The 16406-nt window shown below is 32.2% G+C and overlaps 1 protein-coding gene across 3 annotated transcripts; it reads right to left on the bottom strand.

Moving 5' to 3' along the window:
* Positions 1-4713: 4713 nt before the first annotated feature.
* On the bottom strand, positions 4714-14121 carry LOC136206352 (tRNA-specific adenosine deaminase TAD3). Of its 3 annotated transcripts, none has more exons than XM_065997373.1 (11): positions 13961-14121; positions 11925-12071; positions 11605-11751; positions 11459-11510; positions 11301-11371; positions 10771-10892; positions 9188-9270; positions 8244-8343; positions 6567-6998; positions 5759-5862; positions 4714-5071 (listed from the first exon to the last, which is right to left on the bottom strand). In XM_065997373.1, exons 3-11 carry the CDS (start codon positions 11684-11686, stop codon positions 4906-4908), a joined length of 1212 nt encoding a protein of 403 aa, XP_065853445.1. In that variant the 5' UTR covers positions 11687-11751; positions 11925-12071; positions 13961-14121; the 3' UTR covers positions 4714-4905. The 3 variants fall into 3 exon arrangements, with proteins under 3 accessions (XP_065853445.1, XP_065853447.1, XP_065853446.1); XM_065997375.1 differs by having other exon boundaries at positions 6567-6995; XM_065997374.1 differs by having other exon boundaries at positions 11925-12065.
* Positions 14122-16406: the final 2285 nt, after the last annotated feature.

Here is a 16406-nt window from a genome sequence, read left to right as displayed (position 1 = left end):
AGGGGATAATTTTGAAATACATGGATGCATGTGGGCAAAGTCAATGCATACCTAACTATATTATCAACCAATATGTTACTTTCTCTAAAGATTTAGAGAAAAATTATGACATCTCAACTTCTATTAATGAACTCAGAACAGACACGAATAAAGTTGTTACATGTACTCGAGTTATAATCTCTATTGTTGATCCAAAAAACTGCTAAATTAGAATCACTCTTTACAACAAGATAGCCCACAACTTCGCTTGAATAGCTGAACAAGTACTGATGTTGAGCGTAAAACTTGAAATCCAATTTCTTTTTCGATTTCTAATAACTTCTCCACCCCTATTGGTCCGAGATAGTCTTTGCTACAACCAACAGTATTCAGCTTAAACAGGTTAGCAGTCGGAGGATGCCATTGCACATGAATCTCTCGTCTAAAATCAATGTGTATGTTCCTCTCCATATCCATCCTATAGAAAATTGCGTTTTCTTCAAAACAGTTTTTAATTAATTAAGTTAAAAAATCAACAATTTTACATTTAACATTAATGATAATAATATCTCAAAATTTATATGCAAAAAAAAAAATAACTTATACATTGTTTTTGTTTCGGTAAACAATTACGTTTTTACATATTACACTAATAAGTTACGGGTTTTTTTAATTATATAGTTCATAATTTTTTTCCATCAAACTATTTATTACTATGTTAAAATGAAGGACTAAATTATACTAAATAAAATTAGAAATGATAAGATCTTTTTTTTTTTATCAACGTGTATAATTAAATTATCAATTTTTATATAATTATAAAATTTAATTTAGATCATAGAACTTTTTTATTAAAAAATGAAAAATATTGTAAAAATTATAAATTTAGAACAAATATATATGTGAATTTTATTTATAATAAATCTTTATAAATAAAATAAAAATATAATTTAAAAAAATGGAGAAGTGTGAAAAAATGTTTGTGGTTTGTTTAATTTGCAAACAGAGACATGTGGTTTAAAAGTTTGCAAATAGAGGTTTATTGTATGTTTTATTTATAAAAGAAAGTATATAATTACGCAGTTAAGTTCTGATTACAATCAAAGTCATTTTTATCTTAAAAAAATTATTCTTACATATCGACAAAACACAACTCCTCAAATAACAACTTCCTAAATCGAAATAATAAATCATAAGGTGAACATTTTATGTTTTTTTATTTACCTGATAGTTTATGAATTAAATTGATATTTAAGTTCATTTTATACCGTTGTAATTTAATTTTGGGTCTGTGTTTTGTCAATATATATGTAATCGTAAAAAAATTTAAAAATGCTTTTGATTGTTATCAATTATTTAATAGTGTAGTTTCAAATAGTTTGTTTTGTAAAAGCAAAGCATACCACATGCCTCTAATTACGAACTTTTAGACCACAGACTTTTATATGCAAATAAGACAATCCATGAGTTTTTTTTTTTTTTTTTACTTTGCCCTTAATAAAACTTATCAAAATTCATAATAATGTTTAATATTAATTTAAGCATATGATAAAGAAATTAAAAATAAAAATTTAAGAAATGAATAATATATGTTTTCTATATATTTTTTTTAGAAATAGATTTTTGGGTAAATTTCAAATAAAACCCTTGTGGTTTCAATAATTTTCAGATAAAGGACTGTGATTTACTTTTTGTCAAAACGATGATTGATGTTTCACACTTTTAATAAAACAATGACTTTTTGGATTAATGCTATTAAAACCATCTTTAACGACCTGAAAATGAAAATTTTCAAGAATTAAAGTTGTTCAATGTCGTATTTTCTATGGAACTACATTTTCGATTTTCGAAATCATCTTTTTTAGAACTTTCTCTCTTTTTACCAAACATCATCTAGATGATCTCAAAATAAAAAAGGTGAAGAATTAAAGTTGTTTAGAATATTAGTAATTATTAAAATATATCATTTTTGAAGTCGTTAAGGGTGATTTTAATAGTATCAATCGAAAATGTCCTTATTTTGCTAAAGTTGAAACCTCAATCCTTACTTTGAAAAAAAGTAAAGCACAGTCCTTTATCTAAAAATAAGTGAAACCACATGGGTTTTATTTAAAATTTTCCCTAGATTTTTCTATACTAATACCAATATGCATAAATTTATAAAGGGTATGGCTATATACCGCAAAGGTTATACTTTCCACTACACCCTTTTGACATTTATGCCCTTAAAACCAATAACCAAAAACTCTCAAATTCTCTCTAGCTTTTGAAGCTTTTCATAAAACCCGACCTAAAATGACATGCCACCAAAGGAAGGAAGGGAAAAAGGCTTAATGAATCTTCCGATAAGTTTTTTTTTTAAAAAATATGTCCGAAATCACGGGTTCCGCTTCCAAAATCGGAAGCAGAACCCGTTTTATTTTGCCTAAACGAAACTCCGACACCGTTGCCACCACGAGCGAAACGGACGAACTGTTCATTCCACCCGTGGTGGCAACGACGTCGGCCATACTTGATGCACGTATTACAAAGAATGAGGGTTCTTCTACTCTCAACCAAGGATGTGATCGTTTAGTAAAGGCTCTTCCACCCTTAACTAAAGAGTGAGGGTTTGAACCTCGTATTGGACATGGAGCAATCTCAAATTTTTGGACCAGCAATCCCATCCATTTGAGGTGCCTATCAATTGAAGGTTAGTCTGGATGTAAACATGGTTTAAAAATGTCGCAATGATGCAAACACTCCAAAATTACATCATGATTTGATTGTGAAAAAAATAAATGTTGATGCATATATTGCAAAAACTTTATTATATATAAGTTAACCAAATTTTTAAACTAAAAAGATACTTTTTACTTATATATAAAAGTAATGAAGAGAATAATTAAGATAAAATTTTAAAATATAGGTATGAATTACTATTAATAAATAAAAACATATGAACTAATAAACTATTCATTTTCTTTATAACATTTATATGTTAATAATATTCACATAATATATAAGCTATCACTCAATCCATTCCTTTTTTTCTTCTAAATATAATTCATTCTAGTTATAAATTTTAATTTTTCAGTCGAAACATTAAACTCTTTTATCTTAATCCATGTATTTTTTAAACATTCTAATGCATGAGAGAAATTTTTTTAATTAATCAATATAAATTCATTAATTTAAATCTATATTAATTATATATTTTTTTTAATTTGTATTAAATATCTTAGAATGACTTGTATAAGAGAATGGAGGGAACAATATACTTTTACCAAGACGGTTTATTACATTTATTTTATCATTTTTTATAAAAGTAATTCTTATATTTTAATTTTTTTTATTATACTTAAATTCAATATTTTTATTTTTAATGTTCACTACAACATTAAAAAAAATTACATTTATACAATTCAACACTTAAATTAAATATATATATTTTTAACATTTAATTTTTAATTTTATCAAACAACACAGACAAAATCCATCCTATATAATTTCTGAATTGGGTTAGACTGGATTTTTTTTTTCTTTTTTTTTTTTGAAACAAGGTGAAATTCATTCCTTAAACTAAATCCGCAACAATAGTCTCCTGCAACCAAACTGGAGCAGAAAACGATACAAACTCGCTAGCATTGGACAAGGCATGACGTGCAACGACATGAGCACCCCTGATTGCTAGACGTGGAGAGAAAGACACTTTATAATCGTGTCGACTACTTAACAAAACCTTACAGTCCTGAATAATTGACCCATAAATAGACAAGTCTGGATCAAATTTAAATAATAATAATAATTTGAATTGATATTGAAACATGGATTACAAATTTAAATGTCAATTTGCAACGTAATTCACATTGAATTGATTAAAAGAGAGATTTGCACAATCGCAGTGATCGTGCCAAGTCATTGAAAAATGTATAGCCTAAATTCATTAACACCAAGAACAACTAAAACATGAAATCTTTCTGAAGTCCAATGCCCAGGGCAAAAGAAGAGTACATAAACCTTTAAATCATACATAACATTAACATAGATATATGACTTAATACACATTCTGCGGTTTCAATTTATACCTAAATACCTAACAACCCCTTCAAAACGACATTTTCGCCCTTCAGCTTACTTAAATTGTCATAATTAACCTCTTATTTCCACGTTGTAGGCCATGGACAGACAATTTAAGCAAGTTGAGATGGTAGAAATGTCCTTTTAAGCAAATTGGGACAGTAGAAACATTGTTGTAAACAAGTGGACATAGCGTAAAAATCACTTTGGCGAAAAGGTGGTTTTAGAATTTTGGAGGGGTCATTAGACGTTTGAATGCAAGTTGGAGGAGTTAGGTATGTATTAAGCCTAGATATAAACTATAAACACAAGCTTTCATGTAGCAATACTGATGTTCATGTAAACGAAAACAGGCATCGAAAAATATTATTTCTAAACATAGCCTTCAAATGGTAACAAAAACAAAATGTAAAAACGCTACTGAAGAGGCATTTCTGTGCAGCATAGATAAATAATACTATTATACACAACTCACTATAAGAGGTCAAATATATAAATTCAATAATGCTTTCATCAGTAGCCATAGTAAGTTATTAATTTAACAGAATATTTTCATTTGCAATGACCAAATTTGAATCCGTCCGACCAAAAAGTTAGTTAAATATGACAAGGATGCTTTTGCTAATCCTTTTTAAGGGTTTGAAAGTAAAAAAATTTATATGCATGATGTGTATATAGAGAAATTGTAAAAAACTTATTCTGAATTGTAAAAAAATATAATTTTAAACATAAATGAAATGAGTAATACTCAATTAGATGTATGAAATAAACAATCAAGGGCACAATCCACCAAAATCGAAATGACCAGAGGCCTCAGAATAGTTTTTTTATTCGATTCCGGTGTTACCTCTGCTGCAACCATATATGTCATGGAGCAACTGAGGCAGAAATACATACCCTGAAAACAGCATAGTGATGATTCAAGCTTTTCTCTCCATGTAGTCTGTAAACACTGCCTAGAGCACCCGCATTTGGATTCGGAAATGCATAAAATATACGCCTTATCCTTTGATGAACAAGTGCCATCGCACACCTTCAATCAGAAAAAGTGTAACTATTACATCATTTTCTTTGTTGCATAACATAAAACCAACAAAAACAAAAACAACAAAGTTTTAATACAATTAGGGGCTGGGGCCCTGTACTTGTTCAGGTTAGCCTATTGGTCCCCTGAACTTTAGAAATGTCTCATTAGTCCCCCGAACTTGCTTAAAATGTCTCATTACACCCTAAGTTCACGTGGCAGAACAAATGATAGATTTGAGTAAGTTAAAACGTGTATCACTTTAAACAAATTCAAGAGGCTAATAGATCATTGCAACCACTTTCGGGGTGCCAATAGGTCAATTTAAGTAAGTTTAGAAGGATAATAATTGTAAAACAAATTCAGAGGCTAATGAGACCTTTTCAATGTTAATCTAGACAAATACCAAGGGTCCCTGATTTATTAAGCCAAAAACATAAAAGAGTAGATAACGTCATAGCCAGGATGGATCCAACGGGTAGCCAGGAGGCTTGAACACCCACTGGTCATCGAAAAATGTCAGGAAACTCCATGTAAGCCATCTATAGAGCTTCAACTTTTTGTGCAAAAAAGCACCCAAAATATATCGATTTAGCACCCATAGATCACTAGAGAACACCCCAAACACACACTTCAATGAATTTTGAATCCGTCACTGGTTATAGCCAGACAATCATAGAGTACCAACGAACTTACATTATACATGGTTCCCAAACAAGATAGATGTCATAGCCAGTGCACAGATAAGGTCTCATTGATGCGTCTCCACTTTGTGCATCCAATTCTTTCTCATTTTCTACCTGAAGTTGGATGATATGAAGCTATTAACTATCACAAGAGTAAAATGCAACAAGTGAATGGAACTAGCTATGCCAGACGAACTGCATTAGCATCCCTAAACTTTGGGTCAGGTTTCACAAAAGGCAGAAAACTTTATTATTCAGCAAAACAACTCACAAAACTTCAATTTAATTGCATAGAGAACTAAGTATTGACCTGACAATACCTTCTCAACTAGGGAAGGTAATTTCTCACATGATAACATGATTTACAGAGACACACCGACTGACATGACCCGTTTGACTCGATTATCATTTTTGGTGCTTTAATCTCATATATAATCAAGTGGGAATATATAGATAATATAACACGACTATGACACCTCAACTTGAATTACCACCCCTGCTCACAACACCATCTGGGCTCCAAGTAAGCACCAAGAAGGAAAAAATGCCCTTGATGAGGGGAAAATACACTGACGAGGACGATTTCTCTCATTGAACTTTCTTATTTCTAAGTTTCTTGGTAACTGCATTGATTCCAGGTGACATTGATGCCAACTCAACATTCAGCAGAGATGAGTGCCAAATTCTGGCTATTTTGATTCTCTATGCACTGAAATTAGATTTGTGGTTTTTCTATAATAAAATTGAAGTTTTATGACTTGTGTAAAATCTGACTCAAAACTTAGGATGGTCTATTCAATTTACCCTAATTAACTCACACTTGTAAGGCCAGTTTTTTGTTTTTTTGCTGGAGAACATGCAGAAGAGGACTCCATATGTTGAGATGACTTTTCCTGAGAGTGACTGGAAGTAGGGAACAGGTGTCTATCCCTTTCAGCAGAAGATTCTATAGCAACAATAGCAGCATGCCGTAAAGGATGCCAACAGCAAGAACTTGGTATGTCTAATTGTTGCGAAGACCACTGCCAAGGGTTTAAACAACAAACTCCAAGTTTTAACCTCGAAAAAAAGATGGTTTCATGACCATTTGAAACATTGGGACTGAAAGTAGCAGAAGCTGGCTGTTTGAAATGGCTATTTCCATTGCTGATCATGTCCGGAGGAGCATGCCAAGACCGGACTTGATCACATCCACTTGCAATAATCTGGTGACCAGAGGGATCCACTATAAGTGCAGCATTGACTACCTGCTGAAATAATAATAATAGTAAGCATTGCACATAGATAAGAAGTAACTAAAAGAATGTGCTATCATATTCATGTCACTCATAATACCGTAAATGACAAAGAAAGCAACTTCTAGTTCAAATGGAAAACATTATTTAGAGCAGGAAGTTTACTGCAAAGCTGGAACTTTCCAGCAGCCAGTTGCAAATTTAAAACCTCTGCTCCTAGTTATTAAAGGTGCTAGGGGGTCCTGGAGTCTAGGTGCAAGGTTTAAGCGCGCCTGAGCGAGATAAGGCACACTAAAGAAAAATAATATATAAAATCACAAATAACAAGAATTAACATTTCTAAAATGTAATAACTAGTCAAATACTAAATCACATCCAATTATCCAAAATCTTAATCATAAACTGGATGAATAAATTCCTGATTAACTATTGACTCTTCCATAATCATAATTCATAATAAAATATTCTAAATCTAGAGGCTAAAATTAATTAACTAATAGTCAAAAAAACTACTTTCCATCAAAACTAAAGTCCCCGTTTGCAATATTTCTGAACTCTTCCAAATGGAGCAGCATTTATTTGTATTGTTCTTTGCGATATTTCTTCTGTCCAAATTTTCTTTCTTTCCTTATTTATTTCTTTTCGATCTAATTTAATTTAAGCCATAGACCATATAGATAGGAAGGGTTGAGATTAAAACATCCTATTTTTAACTTGGAACCCTAAAAAACCGTGTAGCTTCTAAATTTGTGGCTAGGAAAAACTCAGGCAAGGCACTAGGCTCAGAAAAGAGCACTTAAGCACAGGTCTCTTGAACAGAGCCCGCCTTTTGGCTTCTTAAGCATCATGCTTGGCGCGTCGCACATTTTGAGCCTGAGGCACGCCTTTGATAACTATCCCTCCGCTAAAGCCACAAAACTAACTATAAACTCTAATATCAAACTAGTCAGCTAAGTCGATGCTAACTAACTCAAGTTTACAAACGAGTACAGATGCTACTCTTTCAATTTAACATCTTTGTTGTACTAGTTTTTTAAAAATAGATTTCATTCAGACTACATTAAATTTTGACAGTGGTTGACAGTTAAATTAAATATTTGTAAGTGTACGCTGACACGACTTGATTTCATGGTTTTATATGATGGTTCATGTTAGCCGAACCCGAATCATTCCGGGACTAAGGCTTTGTTGTTGTTGTTGTTGTACTCCACCACCCCTCTAAAAAAGTATATTCAATTTGCATGAAAACTAAATAGTTACCAAACCATCACCAGATTTTGCCATGTCAATAGCCAATTTCATGAACTCAAAAATTGAATGTGAATCCTCATCAGCAAATCCAGAAATGCCATCGATATTGCTGCAAATAGAAAAAAAAAAAGAAAAAATTGAACGACGATAGAACAGCTACGAACAGTTGTCTCATTTTGATCAGGTGTACATGAAGAATTGCTGGGATACACTTTAAACATTCAAATAATCAGAATGAGCCTTTTAGGAAATCCAAATTCCAATGTACAATCCTTGCACAAGCAGTTGCATTCAGTACAACAGCAACAGTAAGAAAAATCAAGCCTTAGCCCAACAAGTTGGGGTCCACAATATGAACTCCCTTTTCCATTCATTGTTGTTCCTTTAAGATCCTCTTGACAGATTAATAATTGTAAGTTATTTTCAATGCGCTTCATCCAAGTTAATCTTAGTCTTCCTCTGTCCTTCTTAGCCATATCGAGTTTTATTCCCTCGCATTTAAGTCAAGAACAGCCGGAAGTGGCGTTAAACAGTCTACATACAGTAATAACAAACAAAACTCGACAACAATAGATAGGAACATAACATTATCCTAGATCCTAAAAAGCAGACAACAACAAGACAAACCCATAGAGTACAAGTAATTTCAACTCATGCACTGAAACAGTATCCATTCATGCTTAAGAGTTTCATTAGTACATTTTTTAAAAGGTCCATCTAACTAAAAGTTAACCTCTTTCTAGATGAAACTAGATACATATATCCTTCATGTCCATTCCACTGAAAGTTTCATTGGTGAAACTTCCAAAGATCCTCCTAGCTCAAATAGTCAAATGAAACCTATAACCCATATAGTGGATATCAGCTATATGGATTCGTTTTGTGCATTCCTTTCTGTGTAAGCCACAAACAAACATCAAAGAAACAATGTAGTGAGAAAGAATAAAACTTACTAGGTAGGAGGATGATAGGATGTCGGCCAAAACTTGCACTGTTCTTCCCACTCTTCTTTAGATGTTGCAGCATATTTATAAACCTATAATTGGTTAAAATTCATTAGCAAAAACTACCTTTACCAGTTTCAAAGGAATCCTATGCAATTTATAAAAGTATAAGATAGAAAAATAGTAAGACAATTAAAATTCTAAGAATAATAGGCATGCCAAATAAAGACGAATGCCCATAGCACAAACCCAATGTCATGGAACCAATTGAACTAAAAGCTTAAGCTGATAGTTAAAGGTCCACTTCATATTAATATCTGACACCCTAAAAGTAACTATCTCCCAAAAAATTATGTTTCAGAGTTGAAACTTTCATAGTTAAGTAATTTCAGTTTCAATACTCAAGATATATAGATACTTGTTCATCAAGAAGAAGAAGATAGTCTGATGGCATATCCAAATTAATTCCATCCATCTAGTGAAAAAAGAAAGAAAGAATGAAGTTCTTACAAAGTGGTATTGATTCAGCATATATTTGCAGTATGTTAGCAGGTAATACGTTTACATATAAGTGTTAAAATGGGTAAATTACAACCATGACCCCTCAACTTAGGCCTTACTTTCTTTATAGCCCCTAAATTTCCAAATTGGACATTGAAGTCCCTGAACTATGCCCTTTACTAGCATAAAGTCCTTTAAGCTTTGACCACTCCAATAGCAGGTAATCCTCCATTGTAGAGCTGATGGAATTGACATTCTAAGCAACTTAATTCTTGAACTTTTTGGTTTTGAGGTCATTTAGGTATTATTTGATTAGTAGAAAGAAAGTGGTTATTTAAAGAGAAAGCTCCAAATATTATGATTTTAGAAAATTGAAAAATGTGTTTCTAAATGACTTTAATTCTTGGACATTTCCATGACAAAGTTAAGGAACTTTTATGTCCAGTTTTGAAGTTTAGGGGGCATAAAGAAAGACCTGAGTTTAGGGGACATAGGTGTAATTAACCTATGTTAAGATATTATCTACTATTACAATGTTTCCAAAAACTCATCAAATTTTTGGTTTCTCATATATAGAATTAGAACATAAATGCATGAAATCGATGTCATCAACATCCCAAAAGAAAAGAAAAGGCTATTAGAAATCATTAAACCACCCTTTTCATAAAGTAATCCATTTGCATCTAACACCACATTATCAATCCATATACATAGTTTATAGCAATTACAGCCAATGTGGTACAAACTCTTATGAAAATGATACTGAACCCAAATTAGCTAAAAGGATAATTCAAGGAAGTATCCTCCATGCTCTTTTTGTAATTAAAATCACAAACCTAAAATCAAATAGATGCATCACTGCTAACACACCAAGAGAAAACAAGATACGAAGGTTCATAAAAAGAAACTTTAGGGAGTTCTTAATTCATTAACACTAATTAAGTTTTCAATTGAAGAGTAACTATAGAGAATTAGAAACCACTTGCAACCCATTATGCTCAAATTAAACCCCAAACATATGAATGCAATAAATGATTAATTAGATGAATCTAAAAGGTTGACAAGTCGATAAAGGAGATAAAAGAACCCACTTTTGTGATAAAAGGACTCAACTGGTATGAATTGGTTAGCTCTAATACATCCAGTGGCAAGTTGTTTGAATGATCCTCATTTTCCAAAGCTAAACACAAGATAACTGAAAGCTGAGTTTTCCCTGCAAAAGGAAAAACCAACATTACTATCATTATACAGCAGTATGCTTACATGAATAACTCACAGCACAGAAACTGAAGAAAGAAGAAATAGAAAACTTCCACATACAAGTCATTGCACTATTATAGAATTGCATGGCATGAAAAAAAAAAACCTATTTGACACTCCTTAAGACAACAAATGAATTACTCTTAAAAAAAGAAAACACACACTCTCTCTCTCTGATACAGCCAACTCAAAACTGCACCAACAGACTCAATTTTTTCAGAAAAGACCATATATAAGTTCAAAAATATAAAGAGTACAAACGTTCACCAAAACGCTTATTTACCAAGAAATAAGTATACTAGAAAGTGAAAGCAAAATTAAAATGTACTTGGAAAAAACAAAACACCTTATAGGAACCCACCTTCAACATTTCTCTTCTGTATCCGCTTCACATGGCGGAGATTTTCAAGTGGAGCTATCTGGTTCAAACGTCTATGCCAACAAAACACACAAATTAAACTGTTGCACTTTTATTAAAATCCTAAACAAAGTAGGCTAGATATATGGTAAGAGGTCAACCTTATAAGAGCATTTGCATGCTTTGGCTCAACAAAAGAGGCAAACACATTAACTGCATTTAAAAAAAAAAAATCAACAAAAATACTTCAAAAATATACGCACTCGATAGAAAAAACACTAGTGGAGTTGAGTTGTCTAAATCTCACCAGTGGGCTGTTGATTGGGAGGGATTGGTGGCTTCTCAGGGATATGAACAATTTGCCACTCATCTGAGTTCTTGCTTAGCATTTTAGGTTTCCTTCTTAGACAAAAGATTTGATGTTTTGTGTTAAGCTCTCAGGATATTAGGGTTTCTGAAATGAGGAAAACGAGGAGAAACGGTTTAAAAACCGAAATGACATAAAAAGAGAAGAAGAGGCAAATAAAATTGCTGTAACCACCCAAACTAACATAAACTAACTGTTTACGGATTATAGGGGTAAAACTTTGAAAATGAAGAGAATATTATGCAGGGTTTTCTAGTTACCTTGACTACAGAGCTGTAAAAGAAGTCCAAGTAGAGACTTTAATCGCGGCAGTGGAAGTTGTAGCGGGCATAAGCCAGGAATGATACAAGTGTAGAAGGTCGTCGCAACTAGAATGTTGTGTAGATGACCAGCGAACTCTCCTGCAACTACAATGTTGTTTTGATTGAAGAGTTAAAAAGAAAGCAACTTAACATTCTGAAGACTAGAATTTATTCTTCCTTATCTTTATATTACCTTTTTTTTTTTTTTTTTTTGCTGAAACATGTATTTATCTAGAGCACAAAACCAGAATAACAACTAAAACCACAGGTTTAGTTAAGACCAAACCCTTAAAGTATAGCTATCTCTACTCCTATCCAAGTTCCTATAATCAATTGGCTTTTCACACTATCTGAAAGAATACTCTTTATACAAAACTTTGCTTTATTGCTAATGAAAAACTTAGTTCCTGAGTTTCTAAATATTACACTAGTCACTCCTGTTCCTGATTTTTTCAAAATCAACTACTTAATGCTCCCGATCCAAAATTCTTAGTAAAAAATTAAATGTTCTACAGAATGACAAGTATAAATAACATGAACATATAATAGGAGCGCTTCATACAGTTTAGATTATTTTCTACTGTAAGTCAATTTTGTCTAAAAAATTCAAACATTAATTCATTAAAAATAAAAAGTTAACATATAATTCAAAAATTGGATCACCAATAATATCTTCCTCGGAAACCTCTAAGCTAGGTCTTTTCTGGCTACTTTCATCTCCTAATTTAGAAACATTTGATGATTCTATAGTTGCTGGATTCGTTGATGACTTATTAGTCTTTACTCTAATACTTCACCATATTCGGTAATCCTCCCACTGTAAGGATACAAAAGAAAGTAAAGGAATTTAATTTAAATTTGAAATTGTTGTTAAAAAAAGGTAATGGATAGGACGGAATGGAAGGAGAGAATTTATGTCGCTAACACGACTTGATTTCAAAATTTTGTATGATGGTTCATGTTAGCCGACCCCGAATCATTTCGGGACTAAGGCTTTGTTGTTGTTGTTGAAATTATTGTTAACTAGATGTTAAACTAGTACTTAATAAAAATTCAAAATAAAAGCTCAATTATCAAAGAGTGAAATAAGACAAAATATGTGAAAAAGACACAAACAATAATTTTGATAGACTAATACTAATTATAAAAGCTTTATAATTTTAAAAAGCTAATTATAAATAAAAGCTTAATGTACGAGCTTAATTTGATAAAAAAAATCTAAATAAAAGCTGTTGTTTACATGATATGTATCATTACAAAATCAAAGTGAAAACCATACTAGAAAATTCATACTAAAGGAAAGTAATAAAGGGTCAAATTAACCTTGAACTTGCCTCACAAGATCTATTTCCCCCAAATTGAACTTTTTTGGGAACTATCAAACCAGTGGCGGAACCAGAGTCCTAGATGACCCGGGGCTCAAATGTATTGAACAATTTTTTTTTTTTTTTGATGAAGTAAAGAAAAACATCAAAATATTTGAAAGTGTACCTCTAAATGAGTGACAATTGAGTCCTGCAATCTTAACTATTAGCTTAATCTTAACGAAATACAAAGTTTAGAATTAAATACAAAGTTTAAAATTATAACAAAGACTATTCAATTAAATTAACCAAAGACCATTCAATTAAATTAAATTAAACAAAGAATAGCAATTGAGCAATTGAGAAAGAACAAAAGGAATAGCAATTGAGAGAGACAGAAATTGAGCAGGAGCAAATATTACCAACAGCAATTCAATCAACAATTCAATTAAGCTTTTATAAAAAACAACAGCAATTCAATTAGCAATTCAATTAAGCTTTTATAAAAACAACAACAATTCAACAGCAACACCAATTCAATTAAGCTTTTATTAGCAATTCAATGAGCATTCAATTAAGCTTTTATAAAAAAAAAAAAAAACAGCAATTCAATTAGCAATTCAAGAGCAACAACAAACCAACAGTATAGCTTCTATTTTGAGGGAGCCTTTGAAAACAAACCAACAGTACCTGTCTGCCGAAGTTGATTCCGTTTCAGTTGAAGAAGGGAGAAGGTTCCGGTCGGTGGCGGAAGGAGCAGCGCCGATGGTGGAGACTGACCGGCAGTTAGTTGAGTTGGTCGACTCTCTTTCTGTTGTGCGATTTCCCCCAAGCAATTCGCAGCAATTAGGGATTGGGAGGAGAACAGCCACACGCTGTATATCGTTGGTTCAGTTTGCTTTGAAACGACGTCGTTTGCTCATTAAGTAAAACGACGTCGTTTTGATTTAAAGAATAAGAAATGAAAATTACAAAACAGACCTTCATTCCCTGAATCTTCTACAAAGAGCAGCTGCAATGGAGGGGTTGCTGGTTTTTTTTTTGGCTTAATACATCATTCGTCCTTGAACTTGTCTAAAATGGCTGATTGGCTCCCTGAACTTTCAAAGTGTCTCAACTGCCCCTTGAACTTGCATAAAATGTTCGGTGTCTCCTGAACTTGCGTAAAATATAATCAATTAATCATTCAGTTGTAAAATAGTAAGTCAAATGCGGAAGATATGTTACACGTGTCTTAAAATGTTATTACATACTTCACAAAAAAAAAAAAATTAAAACATGTTAAAAAGAATTTCTTGCTTATTCAACTATAAAACATTTTCTTATCTAATATTTTTTTAATAATTTCAAATACAGATGAAGTTAATAATGTCATTTTAATAGAATTACATGTTTACAACTTACTAATTTGGTCATTAAGGACTTAATGAGATAAAAAATAAATGATCAGAGACTTAAGGTATCCAAATAAAAATCAATGGTTTAATAAACTAAAAAATAAAAAATCAGGGCCTGATAATGCTTTTTGCCTTTACATTATGGACTAAATTTTTTTCAGTTCAGATTTGCTCTTCACTCGTACCAATAAAAAAAGATTGGTTCTCCGTGCTATGGTTTTTTTCAATTCGGGTTGAGTTCAAATGGGTTGGAAAAGCTAACTAGTCCAAACGTTGTTTTGTTTATTTTTCTTCTTGGTTCATATTTAATATTTATTTACTAATTAAATTATTTGATGTTCAGGATAAATGGTTCCAGACGGTTTATGATAGTTTCCACGTTTGTTGTTTATCTCATTTACAACTTTGATAATTCTAAATTATTCTTAAATCATTAAGAAAATACATTAGCATCTTCTAAGAAAATACATCTATATCTTTCATTTGTGTCAAATATTGAATTGCTTGAATTTTGTTTCACTGGAATATTATAAGGCATCCCGTGCATTGCACGGGGTTCATAGGACACATCATTTATATTACTCTATTAAGTTATAATTTTTTTTCCATATATAATTAACAGAACTTAACGAAATAATATAAATAACGTGTCACATTTTCTTATAGAAACCTAAATTAGTACTCTTGTGCAATGTTTTAAAACCGAACCGGACTGGCCGGTTCGACCGTGAACCAGCAATGTATCTAGTCCAGTTATATATATTTTAGGTCACTTCTTTTGAACCGTTAAGAACCGGAATCAACCGGTGAACCGGTATCAAAACGGTGAACCAGGATGACCCCGGTTCTTTGAATTTTTTTAAAAAAAAAATCAGATCTGATGCAATATTATGAGCTTGATTTTTTCCAGCAACGATGAGAAGGAGAAGAGAATAATAAAGGCACAATAGTTCAACACACGAAGCAAAAACAATGGAAAAACAGTGGTGGTCAATAATATCAAGAATAAGAAAAGTGGGTTTAGGTTTTCTATTCGAAGAAGTTAAAGGAGGCAGAGGTAACCAAAGGGTCACAGGGAGAAGAAGTGAATGGATTCAGATAGGTTTTAGATTTTCTAGATTTTACTAATGAACTACTGTAAAAACCCGTGCAATGCATGCAATGAATTCACTTTTAAATATACTTTTTATAATAATTATTTTCTTATAATTCCACCTCTAGTTTTGTTATTTAAGGTTAATTATTTTAAATTACAATTTTAATTTATTACTGTATGAATGATATGAATTGTTTTTAATGTCTAGATAAACCATAAATTAAACTACTTTACAGGAGGAGAACCACTACAAAATTTAATGAAATTTTATAGTTTTTTTAGGGTGTTGTTAAACTCAGCCCCTAATTCCCACCCTAGCCCCTTGAAAGGACGAAATTGTCCTTTCATAGGTTTAAGAGAGGGGAATTTCTGTTTTTTTATCAATCCGACACGCGGACGTGTGGCCATCACGCCTCACCGCGCGGTCGGGCGTATAGATATCACGCCCCACCGTGTGGTTGGGCGTGATAGCCCCACGCCTCACCGCAAGGTCGGACAGGTGGCTGTCACGTCCGACCACGCAGTGAGGCGTGTGTCTATCACGTCCGACCACGCGGTGAGGCGTGATAGCCACACGCTCGCATGTCGGATTGGCAAAAAAAAAAAGCTTTTTAACCCCGTAAATAGTTCGTTAAACCCGTAA

This window comes from Euphorbia lathyris, chromosome 9, assembly GCF_963576675.1.
Source record: "Euphorbia lathyris chromosome 9, ddEupLath1.1, whole genome shotgun sequence".
Classification (NCBI taxonomy): Eukaryota; Viridiplantae; Streptophyta; class Magnoliopsida; order Malpighiales; family Euphorbiaceae; genus Euphorbia; species Euphorbia lathyris.
The sequence above is the reverse complement of the archived record's forward strand: the minus strand, read 5'-3'. Positions and strand labels throughout refer to the sequence as shown.